The 19,519-nt window shown below is 48.9% G+C and overlaps 1 protein-coding gene across 3 annotated transcripts in view; it reads right to left on the reverse strand.

Annotated features, from left to right (window-relative positions):
• Hk1 (hexokinase 1) overlaps nt 1-19,519 on the reverse strand; it is an 87,144-nt gene that overhangs the window by 41,882 nt on the left and 25,743 nt on the right. For 2 of the 3 annotated variants that reach the window (XM_071611211.1, XM_027931156.2), the window contains exon 2: nt 11,559-11,721. In XM_071611211.1, coding sequence (XP_071467312.1) covers nt 11,559-11,700 — 142 coding nt within the window. In that variant the 5' untranslated portion in view covers nt 11,701-11,721. Of the gene's footprint in view, nt 1-11,558; nt 11,722-16,988; nt 17,008-19,519 lie in introns of those variants that run through there. The other variant, XM_027931157.2, reaches the window with a different exon arrangement.

The raw sequence follows: 19,519 nt of genomic DNA on the forward strand, positions 1-19,519 counted from the left end.
ACCACTATTTCCAAACCATTCTCATCACTGAACCAAAACTCTATTACCATGAGGCGACAACTCCCTATTGGCTGCCCGCCCCCCATCCCCTGTCTTTGGTAATCTCTCTGCTGCTCTCTCTAAAATTTGCTTATTCTGGACGTTTCCTCTAAGGGGAATCACACACTATTTGTCTTTTTGTGACTGGCTTCTTCCACTTGGTGTAACGTCTTCAAGGTGCATCCAGCCGCTCTGGCCTCCCCATACCCAGGTCAGACAACTGACTTGAACACCAGGACTGCCACTGACTTCCCCACGGAAACCCTGGATCCACACAGAAACAGGCCCCGTCAGCATCACCGTGGGCGAGAATCACTCAGGGACCTAACACTTCGGAAAGGGTCATCTCTCTGTCTTCTACACGAAGCAAGCCATAAAGATCTCAGGGTGGAGTAGGGGTGAATGTCCTTCCTCTACTGAGGCCCCCAAACAGCCTTCATCACCAGAGATGGGCCTCAGGGTTTCCAACCAAACAAACTGAAGCTGCCCATTGTCCACTGGCTTCTGCCTCAACCCCCCACCCACATGTATGTCTTGGTTTTTTTCTTTTCTTTTTGGTATTGGGGATTGAACCTGGGGCGCTTAACCACTGAGTCACATCCCAAGCCCTTTTTTATATTGTGTTTAGAGACAGGGTCTCTCTAAATTGCCTAGGGCCCCACTAAGTTGCTGAAGCTGGCTTTGAACTTTTGATCCTCCCACCACAGCCTCCTGAGCTGCTGGGAATACAGGCGTGCACTACCGTGCCCAGCTTGGATGCCTCTGCTTAGCAACATCCCCAGATTTTAAGTCTCCCATCCCAAGACCAAACACCTACTGGCTCTGTCACCCCTTCATAGACTTGTCATTCTTTGACTATAAAACTCTAAAAATCAGGGCTGGGGTGTGGCACAGTGGTACAGCAATTGCCCAGCATGTAGGAGGCCCTGGGTTTGATGGATCCCCAGCAATACCACACACACACACACACACACACACACACACACACTCACACAAACAAAAAAGAGCCTCAGTCCCATGACAGTCAATACCAGACTGCTTTGAAGCATCTCACTTACCCAGAGAAGGACCATTATTATCATATTTTATATAACAGCATCATTAAAATGTAATTCCCAGGCCACATAATTCACACACTTACAGTGTACAATTCAGTGGCTTTTAGTAGTTTCAGAGTCGTGCAACCATCACCACAATGTTTTAGGAGCATTTTCTTCAACTCAAAAAGAAACTCAGTACCCTTTATCACTTCCAAACGTCCTCATCTCCCACCAATCTGCTTTCTGACTCCACAGGCTTTCCTACTGTGGACATTTCACATGGACAGAATCATAGAGTATGTGGCCTTTCATGACTGGTGTTTTCCCTTAGTAAAATGTTTGGGTGGTTGGTTTTCTGGACCTCAGGGGTGTGTGTGTGTGGGGGGGGGGGGAGCGCGTGTTTTGTTTTGTTGGTACCAGGGATTGAACCCAGGGGCACTTAGTCACTGAGCCACATCCCCAGCCCCGCCTTTTCCATGTTTTTTGTTTCTTGTTTTTTTAATTTTGAGACAGGGTTTCACTAAGAGCAAAATGTTTTTGAAGCTCATCTTGTTGCTGTATGTATTCGTATTTCATTCCCTTTTGGGGTCAAATAATGCCCCGCTGTCTGGATGTAGCACATGTTATTTATCCATTCATCCACCGAGGGACACGGGGCACCTTACACCTTTTGCCTCTCATGAATAAAGCTGCTATGAACACTGGTGTACATGAGTTTTGTGTGAACACACGTAGTCACTGCAGAATTGCTGTGTCAAATGACAGATCATGTTTACCTTTTTGAGAAATGGTCACTGTTTTCAAAAGCAGCTGCATTTTCATTCCCATCTGTGATGTAAGACATTTCCAATTTCTCTACATCTTCAGCAACACTCGTGACTTTGTTTTTTGTTTGTTTGTTTTACATTTCTCAGATGACTAAGGATATTAAGCACCTCTTCACATGCTTATTGGCCATTGGTATATCTTTAAAGATGTATCTGTTCAGATCCTTTATCCATTTTTATTTATTTATTTTCCCCTTTGCCTGTTTTCACAATTGCACTGTCTGTTTAACGTTGAGCTGTGAGTTCTTTAAATATTCTAGTTATGACCTGAAAATGTTCTCTCCCCTTCTGTAGATTGTTTTCTCACTTTCTTGACAGCATTTTTTTCCCCCAGTACCAGGAATTGAACCCAGGAGTGCTTAAGTACTGAGTCACATCCCCATCCCCCATCCCTTTTTTTGGAACAGGGTCTCAGGGCCTCAATAAGTTGCTGAGACTGGTTTTGAACTCAGGATCCTCTTGCCTTAGCCTCCCAAGTCACTGGGATTACAGGTGTGTGCCACCAAATCCGGCTCTTGAGAGCATCTTTTTTTAAAAAAAAATTAATATTAATATATTTTTAATATTTTAATATTAATATTTTATTTATTTATATGTGGTGCTGAGGATAAACCCAGTGCCTCATGCCTGCTAGGCAAGTGTTCTACCACTGAGCCACCACCCCAGCCCCTCTTGATAGCATCTTAATGCACTAAGTTTTTAATTTTGATAAAGTACAATTTATTCACTTTTTATTTTGTTGTTCATGCCCTTGGGGTCTGTATCTAACTCCATGGTCAAATCCAAGGTCACAAAAATCCATACCTGTATTTCCTTTTAAGAGTGTTATAGTTTCAGCTTTCATTTAGGCCTTTAATCCATTCTGAGTTAATCTTTTGTATATAGTGTGAGTTAGGGTCCAACCTGGCTCTTTTGTTTGTGGACATTCAGTGTCTCGATGCCATGTGTTGTTTCCCTCATTGAATAGTCTTGGCACCCTTGCCAAAAAACGATTGATGGTAAAGGCTGGAGTTGGGCTCTGCACTCTCATTTTGGTCCCATCCATCGCTATGTCTGCCCCCTACCAGTGCCCCTCACTTCTGATTACTGTTGTTTGTAGTAAATTTTGAAATTAGAAGTGAAAATTCTCCAACTTTGTTCATTTTTGAGATTGTTTTTGGATATCCCGGGTTCCTTGGGCTTTTTTTTTTTTTTTTTGTAAGTAATGGTTGCTTTTTGTTAAAAAAAAAAAAAAAAGTATTCTCTTTTATCCCGCTGACATACTCTGTATTTGACCTAAGCTGTGAGCTCTGACATAGTAAAAGCTCAACAATGAAGGTGTGAAGGGATGAAGGACTCCTGCACTAATTTCACGGCTCCCTCTCAAGTTCCACGGGGAAGGACTGTAACTAAGAATTCTCAGCATTTGCCCTTGGCACCCGAACAGCTTGCTTTTTTTTTTTTCTTTCTTTTGTACTGGGGATTGAACCTGGCGGCGCTTAACTACTGAGCCACATCTCCAGCCCTTTTTTATATTTTATTTAGAGACAGGGTTTCCCTGAGTTGTTTAGGGCCTGCTAAGTTGTTGAGGCTGGCTTTGAACTTGTGATCCTCCTGCCTTAGCCTGTTAAGCCACTGGGATGACAGGCGTGCATCACCGCGCCCAGCCCCCAGGACACTCTGCTAGCTGCCTGACCACAGGGATCAGTGGCCTGTTCCTCATCAAAGGCACATCTGGCTTGTGATTCATGAAGCAAGAAGCAGTTATGCCATTGGTTGGTTTTTAAAAAACAGCTTTATTCAAATATAATTCCTGTATCAAACAATTCATCCATTTTAAAATGTAGTGATTTTCAGTATATTTACAAAGGTATGCAACCATCACTACAAAGTTTAGAAAATTTTCATCATTGCAAAAGAAGCCCTGTGTTCATTAGCAGTCAGTCACTCCCCGTCCCGCAGCAAGCACTAATAAAGTTCCCTATTCTGACGTCTCGGATAAATGGGATCATATAATATGTGATCCTCCGTCTGGCTTTAACATGACAGGGTTTCTTTTGGTTTGGTTTGCAGTACTGGGGGTTGAACCAAGGAATGTTTTAACAACTGAGCCACACCCCCAGTGTAAACTCCAAATCCCCAATTATTCAAATCAGTTTAAGGTTTTTCCTAGGTTTCCCATTAGAATTCTAACCTCATGGACCTTATAACACCATCAGGTTAAAAACCTGAATTCAGTACAAAGTGGCTCCTATCAAGCAGGTGAGTCACTAGAATATAAAAAAACTCTTCATCTGTCGACATGGTGGCGGGGGATGTGGGGATGTGGTTGAGTGCCCTTGAGTTCAATCCTCAGTTACCTCCCAAACCGGGGATTGAACTCAGGGACACTCAACCACCAAGCCACATCCCCAGTCATATTCTGTATTTCATTTACAGACAGGGTGTCACTGAGTTGCTTAGTGCCTTGGTTTTTTGTTGTTGTTGTTGTTGTTGTTGAGGCTGGCTTTGAACTCGCGATCCTCCTGCCTCAGCCTCCAGAGCCACTGGGATTACAGGTGCGCGCCACCACATGCAAAACACTTTATTTTACCATCAGTTTTCACCTTGGGGGCCTTTCTCTACCAATCACTAACTAGTTTATATGCATCATTTTATTTTCATCCTCCCAGCCTAATGAATGGGAGAATGATGCCCATTCTACAGATAAGCAAGGAAAGGCAGGGAGGGATTAGGTAACTTGCCCAAGCACACAACCAGTGAGTGGCAATGTCAGCATGTGAATAAAGCCCAAATTCATAACCACGAATTCTGCTTCCTCAATAGATCGCAAGGACAAAGATCCCCAAGCACAGGACCAGAGTGAGATTTCTGCATAACAATAATGGTTACGATTCTTTTCTGGGGCTCCTCAACAGCCACAATTCCTTGAGGCTTTTCATTTGGTTTGGCTTTGCTCTTTAATGAAGATAATGAAAAAGCTCAATCGGGTAAACAACCAGAAACCACTCAGGCTCAGGGAATTCACCAAAGTGAATCCTCTGCCAGGATGGCATTATGGGACCTTTTCATTTTAACATTTTTATTTAATTAACTCCTTCACCATTGAATGTTTATTTAAGTAAGTTCTGTTTCATGTTTTACACTGGCTTTTCATCATAACCTCATTTTTTTTAAAGGAACCCAAGGCCCTGCACAGGTTAGGCCAGCGCTCCACCACTGAGCGCATCCCCAGCCTCATCAGAACTTCAAAATAGCATGGGAAGCCTCAGTCACCAGCCTGCTCTCATTTTCGGATAAATTAGACAAAGCAGGCTTCCTGTCACTCAAGGTCCAGGTGCTGGGGCTGGAAAGTCCTGCTGATTCATCAGTGCCCAGGGTGACACAGCAGCTAAGAGTTTTCAGCTTCTCCTCCAGGAACCTCTAGAGATTCCCAGGCCTAAAGCAGAATAAGTAAAAACTGAGCTCAGCTGGCTGGAGACCAGGGAGGAGCCCAGGCAAGGCAGGTACACGGGGCTGGCCCACATGTCTATGGTCTGCTCAGCCTTTCTAAACAAGCCCAGGTCAGCGGGGTCCCAGGGAGTTAGGGACAGAGCAGAAAGGGTGGCTATAAGATGCCAGGACAAAGCTACAAACCAGATGCTTCACACACTAGCAGGCGGCGAGACGGGCTTCAGAGGGGCCTTGGTACACAGCCTCGGAAGGCAGTCAGGAGGGGTCTCTCTCAGCTCCTGACCCCTCCCTGAGCAGTGTCCCCAGTTGAGACACGCTCTGTGATTGCTAAAGAAGGGTGGCTGCAGCTCTTCTGAAAGTCACTTTTATAGCTTAGGAAACACTGGACAAATATTAACTCACCTCCCGGGTTTTATGGATAAGGAAACTCCAACCAAACAGGCTCAATGCCTCGTTTATGGCCAGGCCTTCGCGATGCTTATTATTTTTTATGTGTCTGCCTTATCTTCCTCAGTTAGATGAGAAGCAACTTGGAGGGAAAGGCAATGTGACCTCTAGCCTTCCTTTCCTGAGTACCCAGCCCCACAAAAAGAAGGCAATCAGCAGGTGGACGGCTGGCTCCTAGAGGACACAAAGAATGACCTTGGAAAGGTCCACAAGATTTTTGGTAAACTTGGTTGAATATCTAGCCGCTTCCTGGGGTTGGGGGTGGGGCTAATCACCTGCTGCGGCTGCAAGAGGACCAGCATGTAAACCAAGGGCATCAAGAGTCACCCAGGGGCATTTGGAGCCATCAGGGGTGCTAGGGAAGCTCTCTGGCTAGAATCACTAGCTAGGGTATAAGAGGTGTCAGCCCAGGGCTGGGCTGTGGCTCAGTGGCAGAGCACTTGCCTAGCATGTGTGAGGCACTGGGATAGAATCTCAGCACCACATACATACATACATACATTAATTAATTAAAGGTATTGTGTCCATCTTTAAAAATTTAAAAAAAGAGAGAGAGAGAGAGAGATATCAGCCTAGGGTTTCAGGGATCACCTCTGCCACTGTCAGGGGAAGGTATCAGGAGTAAAGTCGATACAAGGACAGGGGCTGCCAGAGGGAGAGACACGGGAGCTCCCGGACCCAGAAGCCATCAGACACTAGACTTCTCCAACCTAGAATTTTCCCATTTTTGCCTAAACTGATTTAAATTCTTTCAGCAACAACCAGAAGGCTCTCGAGTCCAATATTCCTTTTTTAGGGAAGGTGTTCTCCCCAAATACCCACTTTCCCTCTATAACAAAGGGAACATATCATCCCTTTTATTTCAGGTTGGATCCCAATTCACAGCCAAGGGGGACAGTCACCCCATTACAGAGGAACCAACACTGCAGCCTGGAAGCTCACCCCACTTCCTGTGGCTAGCTCAGAGGGGGGGTGCTCGGGTGCAGGTAAGATAGGCTTCTCCCATAACATCACAGAGAGGCCAGTGAGCTGCTAAAAATCCTGCACCCTTCCTCCAGGGACTGGCTCACACACCTAGGACCAAGGAGAAGGGTTCTTGACTATCCACACTGATCAGGAAAGGCCCCCCAGGAATTCTTACAAAGCCAGTTATAAGCCACATTGATGATGAGACCCCCTATAATTCTCACAGTACATTACAGTTTCCAAAGCATTTTCACTTGGTCATGAGACAGCAGGAGCCCTCAGGCCCATTTTACAGATAAGGAAATGGAGACTCAGAGAAGGGAAGTGGCTTCCCCAAGATCAGACAGACAGACAGCGAGTGGAAGCGCCAGAGACTGATCCAGCATTTTATATTTCTGTTATATTTACTTCTTCCCCTTTAATGACAAGTTAAACCTCTTTCTGTAGCAGTGGACATTCCTCCAACTTCCTCTTCAAATCTGGGGTCTCAAAAATGCCTTCCTGGCTCCTGGGGCCTCCTGTCTGCAGCTTCTCCCCACATTTCCCATTCCCACTGAGCCAGGACAACAGTTCTTCAAGAGAAGGCTCATTAAACAAAACATTCTGAAGGGCCCTGGCAACTCTCTCCTTTCTAACGATAGCCATTATTACCAGCAAATAATGAAAAACAAACACAGGGACAGATGTCTCTCGAGTGCGGGCCTGCACTGGAATACTGGGTAAACAGAAATCTACCTTCATGAAGTGCCTACCTTTGCCCTGCGCTGCCAACGAGCTCCAGCGGCATTCCCTGCTACTGCAATCCAGCCCCTGGCAAGAGTTCCACACCTTCATCAAAACCCCCCGAGGGGCTGGGGCTAGGGCTCAGTGGTAGAGCACTTGCCTCTCCTGTGTATGGCACTGGGTTGGATACTCAGCACCACATAAAAATAAATAAAATAAAATAAAAGTATTGTGTCCATCTATAACTAAAAATAAAAACAAAAAACACCAGAAGCCAGGCACGGTGGTGCACGCCTGTAATCCCAGAGGCTCAGGAGGCTGAGACAGGAGGATTGCAAATTCAAAGCCAGCATCAGCAAAAGTGAGGTGTTAAGTGAGACCCTATCTCCAAATAAAATACAAAATAGGGCTGAGGATGTGGCTCAGTGGTAAATGCCCCTGAGTTCAATCCCCAGTATCAAAAAAAAAAAACACACCAGAACACTACTAGGTGTGCAGATTTCAGATGGAGGCACCTTTTGGGATACGCCAACCATCTTTCCAGGCAGAAAAACTGAGACAACCTAACACCACAGGAAGAAAAGGGAAGACTTTTTCTTCCTTTGGCTGGAACACAGGACTATTTATATTCAGGGCCCCAAAATAACTATGACCACAATATAAATCATTCAATTTGCATAAAAAAAAAAAAAGATAATGGGACATCCCAAAACTTCCAGTAAATATCTGCTTGCTTCTCCTTTGGTAAAGAACATGCTAGAAACCATAAACGAGAAACAAAGAAATGCCCAACTTTATACACCCTAAGTTAGCTTGCTACAATAGACCTAGTGATAACTAAGAGAAGATAACAAGGGAGGTCTCATGAATGAGGCACAGTCGCAAAGTGTACCGGCAAAGTGTACCGAGAAAAAAATTATTGTCCATAATGGCCAAAGCGGGAAAATGGGCTGATACATATCAGAATGTATATATCAGAGGTTTTCACACATCCTTCTGAAGCATCCTTAGCATTCCAAAACTGAGTCCATTCCACCAGGGTCAAGGTCAGTGGGAGGGGAAAGGTTTGTTTCCTCCTTTGCCTTGGAAATCCCAACTTCACCTCACAGGCTGGAGCATTTTTCCACCAATGAGCTCTATCTGTCCTTCTGTGGTTTGGGATTATCACTATTTCTGTTGCTGACTAATTACTACAGTGGAAGCAGTGATCAACGCTTCAAAAAGGGACCAGCACACAGCATCCGAGTAAAGAGACCTGCCTCTGATCACTCCAGGAGACCTCTTGGTTCTTGGAGGATGAACCCCGAGCCAGGGCAAAGTGTGGGGGAAGCCCCTTCCTTCACAAAGGGGCAGGGATCACACTGGGGTCAGGTATCTGAGACCTTTGCATTAGTAGCAATGTCTTGGTGGCTGCAGGGACCATTCCAAGCAGAGTGTGGGCCCCAGGACCTATGAACTGAGCCCATCCATGAAAATCAGGAGCAGTCACAGGGAGAAAGGCTATAGGGTCTGTTTTAAATTGCATTGTTCCCCTAAAAGCTCTGTTGGAGTCCTAACAAGTCCCTACCTGTGGAAATGGAGGCTTTGCAGATGTGTCAAGTTAAGGAGAGGTCACTGGTGTGGGCCTAGTCCAGTGACTGGCGTCCTCAGTACAAGCTCCAGGAACCCATCCTGCTGTGCACACAGGGCTTGGGTCGGTCCCTCGGGTTCAGAGTTTTGGTGTTGCCCCTTCTCTTCTTTCGCTCTCCATACTAGTCGGTGCTCCTGAGAGGCCTAAACAGCACCCATCAGCACTGGAGGAGACAGAGGCTCAAAAGAAGGGCCCAGGCCACGGGCTCCAATTCCACAGCCTTCTGACAGTGTCCCCAATATGGGCTGACAACCACATGCTCATCATATTTAAGTCACTGATTGTGAGAAACATCTTTATTTTGAGGTAACATTAACAGAGAAAAACTGCGGCCAATAACAACTAGAGGTGCAATAATTAAACAAAATATTCCTGATTTCAGAGATAGTCAAACTTAACAAAAGAATGAGTGTTTCAAAATAGATGAACTGTGACAGCAGATGTTAAGTTAAAGGATTCTGTCCTGCAGGGCTCTCAGGCCCTTTAGTAAGTTATATCTACTATGTTTTCTTTCTTTCTTTTTTTTTTTTTTTTTTTATTTTGGTACCAGGGACGGAACTCAGGGGCACTTAACCACTAGGCCATATCCTAAGCCCCTTTTTTTTGTTGTTTAGAGACAGGGTCTTACCAAGTTGCTTAGGGCCATACTAAGTTGCTAAGGCTGGCTTTGAACTCATGATCCTCCTGTCTCAGCCTCCTCTCAGCCACTGGGGTTACAGGCGTGCACCACCACGCTGGCTCTACTATGAGGGAACTAGAAGATATATTTCCCAAAAGAGTATTAGTTCTGGGCCTTGTTTTGAGGGACAACAAAGGGGGCAAACGGCTAGATTACTAGCACAGTTGGAGACCCTCGACCCTGGAAATGGTTGATGGGAAGAATAAGGGAGAAGGCCCCCTACTGACTCAGAACCCTGGGAGCCAAGCTGGTGGGAAGGCACCTGCTCCTCCTCTTTCCATGTGTTGCTCACAAAGGACCAGGTGCATGCCGGGATCAGGTATCCTTTGGAGATCTCCCAAGCCAAGCCCAAGCAGGAGCTCCCCTGGGGCGGCCCACAGCGCTCCCCTCCTCCACCACTTCTCTCAGCCAATCCATTAGTCCTGGGAAGGCTCCTGTGTTCCCATCCAGGGCTGGGAAAACATGCAACTAATCTAGAAGGTCTACCTCCCCTAGACCCAGGCATGAGAACACACCCAGGGCACACCAGACTCGGGTCACACTGCTGACCAGAACCCACTCAGGACTTCTTAAAAAGCTAAACTGCTAGTAACCAATACCTACAAGTAAACAAAAGGACAGTCTGTTATTGAATAGCTAAGAAAGGTCACAGGTATCAATGGCAATGCATGTGCACGAGGTAAAGCCCATCCACAGCCACACAGCAAATGGCATGCACCCCTCCCATGTCCCACACTGCCCCGGGAGCTCCACAGGCCAGCTGTCGGCAGAGCAGGACTCTCCCACTCCAGCCCATGACAGCAACACCTGCGGCTTTCCTGGCGTCTGTTTTGCAGGCTGCACACAAGCTGCTTTAAACAAAAGCCCCCAGAGCAGGAACAAGAGTGGGGCGTGAAGGTCACGCACTCCCAGGTGTGCACTCACCAGAGGAACCTGACTTCCTCGTGACCTCCCTCCCCGTGACATGCAGCAGGTGGACTCCAGCCTAGTGCACCAACAGGGTTTCTGTGAAGTGCCAAGGCTCAGAACCCACCTCTGCAAACCAACCACTGAGGATTGGCTGGACAGACAATCCACAGACCAGGCCAGAGCCAAGGGAGGGGCTGATGCCATCCTCTGGGAAGGGGCACTGACAATCCTCAGGGCACCCCTCAGCAGCATGAGCCACAGGGACGCAGACTAAGAGGATAACTTTGTTTTTCAATTCTGCATCCTTCATTTCTCTACATTGAGGCTGCCTGGATTCAGCATCTAGGGGACGAGTTCAAAGGCAAACTCGAATCCCCACTTGGGTCCAAGACCCACCTGGCCACTAGGACTGCTACTTTTCTGGGGCTCCACAGGGAGGGAGGTGGGCTTGGTGCCCTGATGGAGAGATTCTCCTAAAACAAACCTTTGGTTTTTCTGGAGACATAAAAGCAACCCACAGAGCTTTCCACCAAATCCAAAACACGATATTTTCAAAGCATCACAAGCCACCACACCAACAGACCAAAGAGGGAAGGTCAGCCTTGTCCAAAGTGGTAACCCCAGTGCCTGGCACATGGTAAATGCTCAGTAGACATAGGAGGACAGACAGACAGATGGATGGGTCAACCAATCAATCAGTCAATCAATGGCTGGATTGACCAGTGGATGGGCAGATGGGAGAACAGATGACGGGCAGGTGAATGAGTGAATGAATGAATGAATGAATGCATGAACTCATAGAGGTGGCAGGACGGTTCCAGAGAACCTTCAGCCCTCAGAGCCAATTCTCCGGGTGAGAGACTCACCTGAACCATCAGGAATGGACCTTACAAAGGTTGGCAACATCTTGACCGTGGCTGTTGGATTAAAATCCCGGGAGAGGCCATTCTTCATTTCCTTCCTGAAGCGTGTCATGATATCTATCAGAGTTTCATCGGAGAGCCGCATGGTATAGAGATATTTATCAATCTGGGGGAGGAGAGAGGGAAGGAGAGTGAGGCTGCGGCTGTGGAAGGTCCTATCAGCTCCAGCCTCGATGGAGGACAGGGCAGGGTGAGGAACCTGTGGACCCAAGACAATCCAGCTCCTGCAGGCACAGGACACAATACGAGGCCACTCAGCTGCCATCAACCATACCATCCAGAGCAGGCTTGCAAACATTCCGGGCCCCTGTTCCTCACCGCAAAATGAACTAGACAATTCCACCGTCTTTTCCAGCCCTTGAATATGACATAGAAACTGCCCGTCAGTCCCCCAGGACACCACGGAGGCAAGTCTCCTCCCACGCAAGGAACACTGTGAGAGGTGGCTGGCTCCTTAATGACAGCAGTGCCACAGAGGTTAAGAACAAGGGTTCCAGAGTCAGCCACCTGGATTCAAGTCCCAACTCTCTTACTTAAAAGTTGTGTGAATTTCCGTTTCTTCAACTGAAAACCTGATATAATAAATAGAGCCTAACTCATAGGGTTTGGTAAGATCAAATGAGACAGAGAGGCACTTAGAACACAGTAAGTGCTCACTAAACATCAGCGACTATCATTAACATGAGATACTTGTACTGGTGGGTTTCCTTGGGCATGACATCTAGAAAGAAAAATGGTAGCCAAGGGACTAGGACCTTCAGAGAACATGGGGTGATGGGTCCAGAGCACAAAGACCTTAACCCCACTCTCAGAATATATGGAGACAGCCCCCATGCCCATGTGCTGGGGCCAACATGCCCATACCTCCAAGTAGACACCCCTACACCCTTCCACAGAGCTGACCCAAACTGCTCCTCTTCCTGGGTCCCCCATTCTCCTCTTAACCTCAGGCCCCTGGGCTGTCACTGGCTGTGCTTCCTTCATAGGACCTTCCCACTTACTCTCTCGGGAAGTGTTTAATGGGAGGGGGCTGGGTATGGCAAGGTGGGGGACTGCTTGCTTGGCATGCACAAGGTCCTGGGCTCCCTAGCACTCCCCAGAGAAGCGCCTACTGGGTGCCTGCTATTCAACACGGATCAAGCAGACAGTGTACTGAGGTCACTGGTCGAACTGTCAAGAGCTAAATCTGGCAGAGCCTGAAGAGCCGTATAAACAAATTCAGACTAGATCCCAAGCAGGGTGAGTCCGGGCACGTCTTTAATGAGAACCCAATGATAAGATGGTGCTCCTGAGAGACCGAGGGGTCTCCAGATGGACAACGGCTGAGCAGGAGCAAGACCCTGCAAAAAGTCACACTGCCACTCAAGGCTGCGGGCACTGTCACTCCCACACTCCTCAGGCTACCTCGGGATCGTGGACACGCCCTTCTCCTCTGTGAGCTCCCCAGGAACAGCCCTTTGTAATCCCCACCCCCAGCTGCCTGGCCCAGAAGGGGAACTACACACTGGCTGCTGGAACAATACTGTATAATTATGTTTACTTATCAAGTGCTTTCACATCCAGTATATCATCTAACTTTCAAAATGACCCTGTCAGACAGAAGTTCCTAAGCCCCATTTTATAGATACAGAAACAGAGGCTCCTAAACGCTAAGGGACTGGTTCAAAGCACACAGCCAGGGCAGCGAGGTCCTGCTCCTACTCTGCGAAGAGTTGAGCTAAGAAGAGCTTTGGGGTTTTCTAGCCAGACAGGGAGAAAAGGCAGAGCTCTCCGTAGCTCCACAGCCACCTGCCTCCTCACTCAAGGCGCAGGTCAGCACACAGAGGAACACTGACATTGTGAGACAGCTAAGTCCCACCCTACGAGGGCCCAGAAGCCCCAGGGGAAAAGCAAAATGGGACTCGAAGGCAGCCCAGGCACCAGCTGTCATGGCGGCAGGAAGCCCCACCTGCTCAGGTGCATGCATCATCACAAGCCCCTCAAGCCAGGCAACTCCTGGTGCAGGACTCGGCAGATGCGTGCCCTATGGACTGTGAGGCGCTAAATGGCCCAGAAGCATCAGCACAAGTCAAGGCACACGGCAGAAACTCCCAGGAGCACCAGCTCCACACTGAACACCCTGCCTGTCCACCCCCCTGCACGTGGGAATGGGTGGTGGGTAGAGGGAGGGAGGGAGGAGTCAGGGGATCACTCCAGCACATTTGCTCTAAGAACCCCAGTGGGAAGGGGCCAAGGGCTTGGGAGCTTTGTCCACGGCCCTTGCAGTTTTCCTATTTCTATTCTCTCTACAGATCTCCAGATGTTTTCTTTTCCTCTGCCCCCTCCCCCCACCACATACACATTCGCTCCCATTTCCACCATTCTGTCTCTCCCCTTAGAATGCCGCTCATGCCAAGTGCAGTAATCCCAGCAGCTCCCTGAGGCAGGAGGATCACAAGTTCAAAGCCAGCCTCAGCAACTTAGCAAGGCCCTAAGCAACTCAGCGAGACCCTGACTCTAAGTAAAATACAAAAAGGGCTGGGATGTGGCTCGGTGGTTAAGTCCCTCTGGGTTCAATCCCAGGTACAAAAAAATATGTATATATAGAATTTCTTGTAGACTAAGAGGGCCTTAAAGCTCTCAGCAGCTTCCGAGCTCTTAGGCAGAGGAGGCATCGGCAGAGGGGCTGTGTTCTCTCTGCCAGGTCCCTGGCCCAGAGCCGTCCAGCCAAGAACCCACCGGCCCGCCCTGGGCTCCACTCACACACACTGCGGTGCCAATCCCAGCCCCACCTCCTGTCCCTAGAGAATGTGCACAAGAAAGAAACTCAAGACTGGACATGCCCAGGCGAGCTGGCTGGTGGTGGCAGGCGTGCCAGTAACCCCTGGCAACCAGGCATTGTCACCTCCAGGAAAGGGGCACAGCCATGGAAAATTTCACTCCTTCTCAGCCATTGTTGTGTGAGGGTCAAGGAGGCAGAGCAACAGGCGGGACTGAAGCTGCTCAGCACAAGTTTCTCAAATAAACTTATGGGACTAGGCATTGAACGCAGGGGTGTTTAACCACGGGGTCATATCCCCAGCTCTATTTTGTATTTTTTTTTAAGTGCATAATGTGTTGCTGAGTCCACCCCAGGTGCAGATATATTTCTTATGTGGTGCTGGGGATTGAACCCAGGGCCTGGTGCATGCTAGGCAAGCCCTCTACCAACTGAGCTATATCCCCAGCCCCTGAAGCTGGCTTTAAACTCAGCATCCTCCTGCCTCAGCCTCCTGAGGCACTGGAATTATAGGTGTGCGCCACCACGCCTGGCTCCAGTGAACTTTCTGAGCAAAACATTCACTTGCAAAGGAAGGCGGGGAGCCGGGGAGCCACAGAGAAGAGTTAAATAGGCTGTTAGCTTGTGGGCAGAGCGGATGTTTCAACATCAGATTCACTTCCCTTTCCAAGGAGACTGAGCCAGGCAAGAGCAGGTCCTACTACCATTCATAACCACTCTAATGCGCAGAGCCTCTGTCGCTCCCACTCTAGACTGTCACACGCTCTACCCCGTTTGAACTTCACAGAAAAAGATGAAAAGAGCTCACAGATGCCAAGTGCCAGACAAGAAGCAGGTATCTGAATATGCTAGTTCCTTTACTCCTGTCACTGGGATCGGTGAGAAAGGCATTATCGCCATTTCAGAGAGGAAACTGAAACCCATGAGTCATGCTCAGTCACATGGTTTTTAAGTAGCAGCAGGGTCCAGATTCCAGGTCTTATAACCCCTCTCTGGGGCTTCTCCTTGAGCATTTCCACTCTCTCCCACGAGTTGGAAAGAATGGTGCGAGGGGTGGGGGGTGGGGAGGGGTAGACAAAAATAGCTGGGTTCAAATCCAGGACCTGCCACTTATCACCTGTGTGATTTGGGACAAGTTACTCAATCTCTCTGAGTCTTGCTTTCCTCACTTTATAAGATAGAGATGATAATAACTCTACCTACGAGGGATATGGGAAGGACCTTAATAATGTGCCTAGAGCAAAATAAGCATTGATATCATTTTCTAACTCACCCCTGGGCCACATAATCATATGTCCCCAATGTCTTTTACATAAATGCCTTTAAAATGCATCTATTACAAATGCTATTGACCCATTTCTGTAGAAGAGAAAACTACAGTTAGGTGCCTGAAACATGGCAAATGGAAGATTCTGGCAAAATTCCTCTGAAACATTTGCACTGATTTCTTGTTTTTGTTTTTTTTTTTTTTTAATAAACAATCAAGGTAATATACTTATTTCAATATTCAAATGCACATCAATGCATAAAAGAGAGAAGGATGAATTTCCCCCCAAGTCCCCCCAGGTATATGTCCCTGCCAAAAGAGCTTTGTGGTAGGACCAGTTTCCCAGCTAAACACTCACACATACACACACTAGTTTTTAAATTTTGTTTTACAAAACTGGAATCACATCACAGACACCTGCTCCGTAACTCCACCTTCCTACTTCCTCTGCAAACTGCCTCTAAGGCTTGCACTAAGAGTCACATTTAAGATTTCCTCAAGACCCCGCCTGCCTGGCTGTCAGGACAGAGATGGGACAATGCAGACACTTGCATTTGGCTTCTGGCTGTGCCATCCGGGCAGCACCTCGGTCTTCTCAGGGTCTGTGGGTGTGTCCGGTGACCTGATCTAGAGAGGCCTCTACTCTGCTCAGCACTTTCACCTACCGGTCCTTCCCGTCCTATCTGGAGAAGCAAGGCAGGCACTGTCACTTCCAAGGAGGTCAGAGAGGTTGCTCAGTTGGCAGAGGTGACCTGCTGGTTGGTGAGAGAACTGGGGCGGACACCAAGGTCCCCAATTCCTGGTCCTGTGCTCCTTCCTCCAAGCCAGGGAGAAGCAGGCTGGGGGCTTCCTGGAGCAGCGAGACACAGGCATGTGAGAGGCATTAGTGCCACAGCTCCAGGCTCCGGTGCCACACAGAAGGCACACAGGAGGGCTCGTTCAGCCTCCAGTTGGGATCAGGCTGCTGCCTGATCCTGTCCCCCTTCAAACGACCCTGGGAAGGAAGCTGAGCCCCGACCCACAGGCCCTCCACTGAGGATGGTGCCGCCCAGGGCCTCTGGACTCTTCTTCCTGCCTGCACGGGGCTCCTCCAGCTACCCAGGCTCACCTCACTGCTGCGGTGGCAGCCAGGGACACTAGTTTCTGTCTTGCTCTTGGTCGCCAGTCTCTGAGCAGGGAAGAGATGGCCACAGGGAGGTATCCTGGGCAGCAACTAGCAACTCCCGGGAGTTGGTGTGCCGCCCAGGGCCCCGACACTGATTCCTCACCCTCATGGTCTCTCCTCACAGAGCCACCCTCCAACGGCCTCTCTGACCTTCCTTCCTCTCAAAGCCCCCTCCACACTCACCTTCTGCAGAGCAGCTGCCATAATCCGCCCCGCCCACACCGTGCGCTCCTCTCCTCAGCATCCCCTCGGCCTTAGGTGCCCACCATGGAGGAGGCAGTGGGCCCCAGTGGACTCACTGTGGTGTGTGTCTTTCTTGGGTGCTGCAGGGACACATGCATGGCCCAGGCGCCTGCTAAACCACGAGTGCCCGGGGTGCAGGGGCCAAGCCTCCTGGGCCCTTTGAGTGCCCCCGAGTCCCGAGCATGGTGCCACGTGGTGCTCCTTGGCTGAGCTGGGTGGCTCCTCTGCTGGGCGGGAGGGAGACCTCTGGGACGCCTAGCCCAGGAAGGTCTCAGAGGGCTTGCTGGCTCAGATAAGGCCTAATGACTCCTCTTCCCCAAACGGCCCAGCCCTTACCCCCAACACCAGGCCCTCTCTGGGGTGCGGCGAGTCCGGCGCCTTCCTGGAACCCCTTCCTTCCCCTCAAAGCATCCCCCTTGCTGGCAGAGGCCCAGAAGGGCAGGAGGGGCCCTAAAGATAATCAGGATTCTCATGTCCATATTTGAGCTTGCAGGAGACTGCTAAATTATCTGCAGGTCCCCTAAGGAAGTGTTCTCGGAGAAATAAATTCCACTGCAGAGGCGCCTCAGTGAAAGACTCAGGACAAACATCACCAAAGCAAAAAAAAAAAAAAGACCCCTTAGGCACTCGCCTGCCATGCCAAGGTGGTTCCTCTCTCAGCTCCTCTCCCAGGTGAGGCATACCTGTTATCACACTGCCATGCATCTCGACTGTTCCCTTTCAAAGATTGTGGACTAGCCCCCCAACCCCCACAGCCCCCATTCATGCAACTGTTCACACACAAACCATTGGGGGGAACGCAAGATCCCCATTCCCAATGAGGACACTGAGGCTCTAGGAATGAGAATGTGGCCAGGCTCACACTGGGCATGTCACCCTGCCCTGGTGCAAACCTGCACAGCTTCTAAGCTGGCCATTTGTGACCTCGTTTTACATAAGAGGAACCTCAGCTTTCACAGTTAAGCAGAACTGTCCCGAGTACAGAGCCACGGGGCAGCACAGGCCTAAGCCGACGGTGTTCCTTGCCTTATTTCTCAGACTCCTCTTGCCAATAAGGCCCTGAGGTCAGCCCCAAGGTCCTCCAGGTGACCTTGGCACCCATTAATATGAGCTTCCAGGCGGGTGAGAGTGGCCATGCCCCAGCCCAGGAAGAGAACAAAGCTGTCACGTTGAACCAGCTAAAAATACTGGAGGCTGCCATGCGTCAAGGGGAAGCAGCAGCCCTGGAATGTGGCAGGGCAGGAACTGCAGGCTTCATTCTCAGCCTCCCATGTAGAAGCTTGGGAGGAGGCCGGCCTCCAGATTCACAATTCCAATATCCCAGGCCCTCCCAGCAAAAGGAGGACATCAGAAGTGCGGACAGGCCTACCTTCACTATGAGAAAACCAGACCCTCGTGCTGAGGGACCCAGGTACGACAGTGGTGGGGGTGGACCAGGCCCAAGTTCAAAGCCCGTGGGCCTCGTTCAGCTGCACTGCCTCCAGGACTCTGGGCAAGTGTCAAACATGGATATTTCCTCCTGCCTTCACATGTGGCGGACACACCAGCTCCAGAGCACTTTGGGTTCCTCAGAATGCAGGCAACATGCTTCCATGGTGGTATCTGATCTGCCATTCGACCAGGGGATATGGACATGCAGAGGGCCCGTGAGCTCTCACACACAGAAGCAGAGGCAGAATGGCACCCAGGATCCTTGCCTAGGCTCAGGGCTCTGGTTATACAGAGAGCTGCCATCCCTCACCTGGCTGCTCAAGGTGCCTTCAGGTGTGTTCTAAGTGAGTGACAGCAACACCCGGCACAGCTCTGTACACTTTCTAAGCACTTCCATGTCCATTCTCTAATTGGATAAGTGGGTAGATAACAAGGTAGTAATCATTTATCCTATTTGACAGATAAGGAAACAGAGGCCCACAGAGTTTGATGACCACCTAACAACACCTACTCAAGCTGGAGGGGTCCTTTTGAGATCATGGATTCCAGCCTCCTTACAGATGAGGAAACTGAGGCCCAAAGACCCTTAGGAACCCACTGCTGTAAATGCAGGGGGCTGGGCTAGTGAAGTAGCTCAGTAGTAGAGCACTTGCCCAGCACGCACGAGGCTGAGTTCAATCCCCAGAACTGCAAAAATAAATAAATAAAATAAAAAATAGAGTGTGTCTCTGTTCAGGCTTCTGAACCATCAAATTCATTGTCTAGCAGAGTTTCCTGTCCAACAGAATATAATATGAACCACATAAGGTAATTTTTAATTTTCCAACAGCCAAAATACAATTCAACATGCAATCAATACTTAAAAATCATCAATGGCTACTGTATATTCTTTTGGTCACATTGAGTTCTGGAAAACCTGTGTGAATTTCACACTCAACAGTGCATGTCAAATCGGACTTGGCACATTTCAAATGATCAACAGCCACATAGGGCAGGTGGCCACTGCGCTGGCCAGCACGGTTCTGGCATTTCAGATACAT

This window comes from Marmota flaviventris, chromosome 4 (assembly GCF_047511675.1).
Source record: "Marmota flaviventris isolate mMarFla1 chromosome 4, mMarFla1.hap1, whole genome shotgun sequence".
Lineage (NCBI taxonomy): Eukaryota > Metazoa > Chordata > Mammalia > Rodentia > Sciuridae > Marmota > Marmota flaviventris.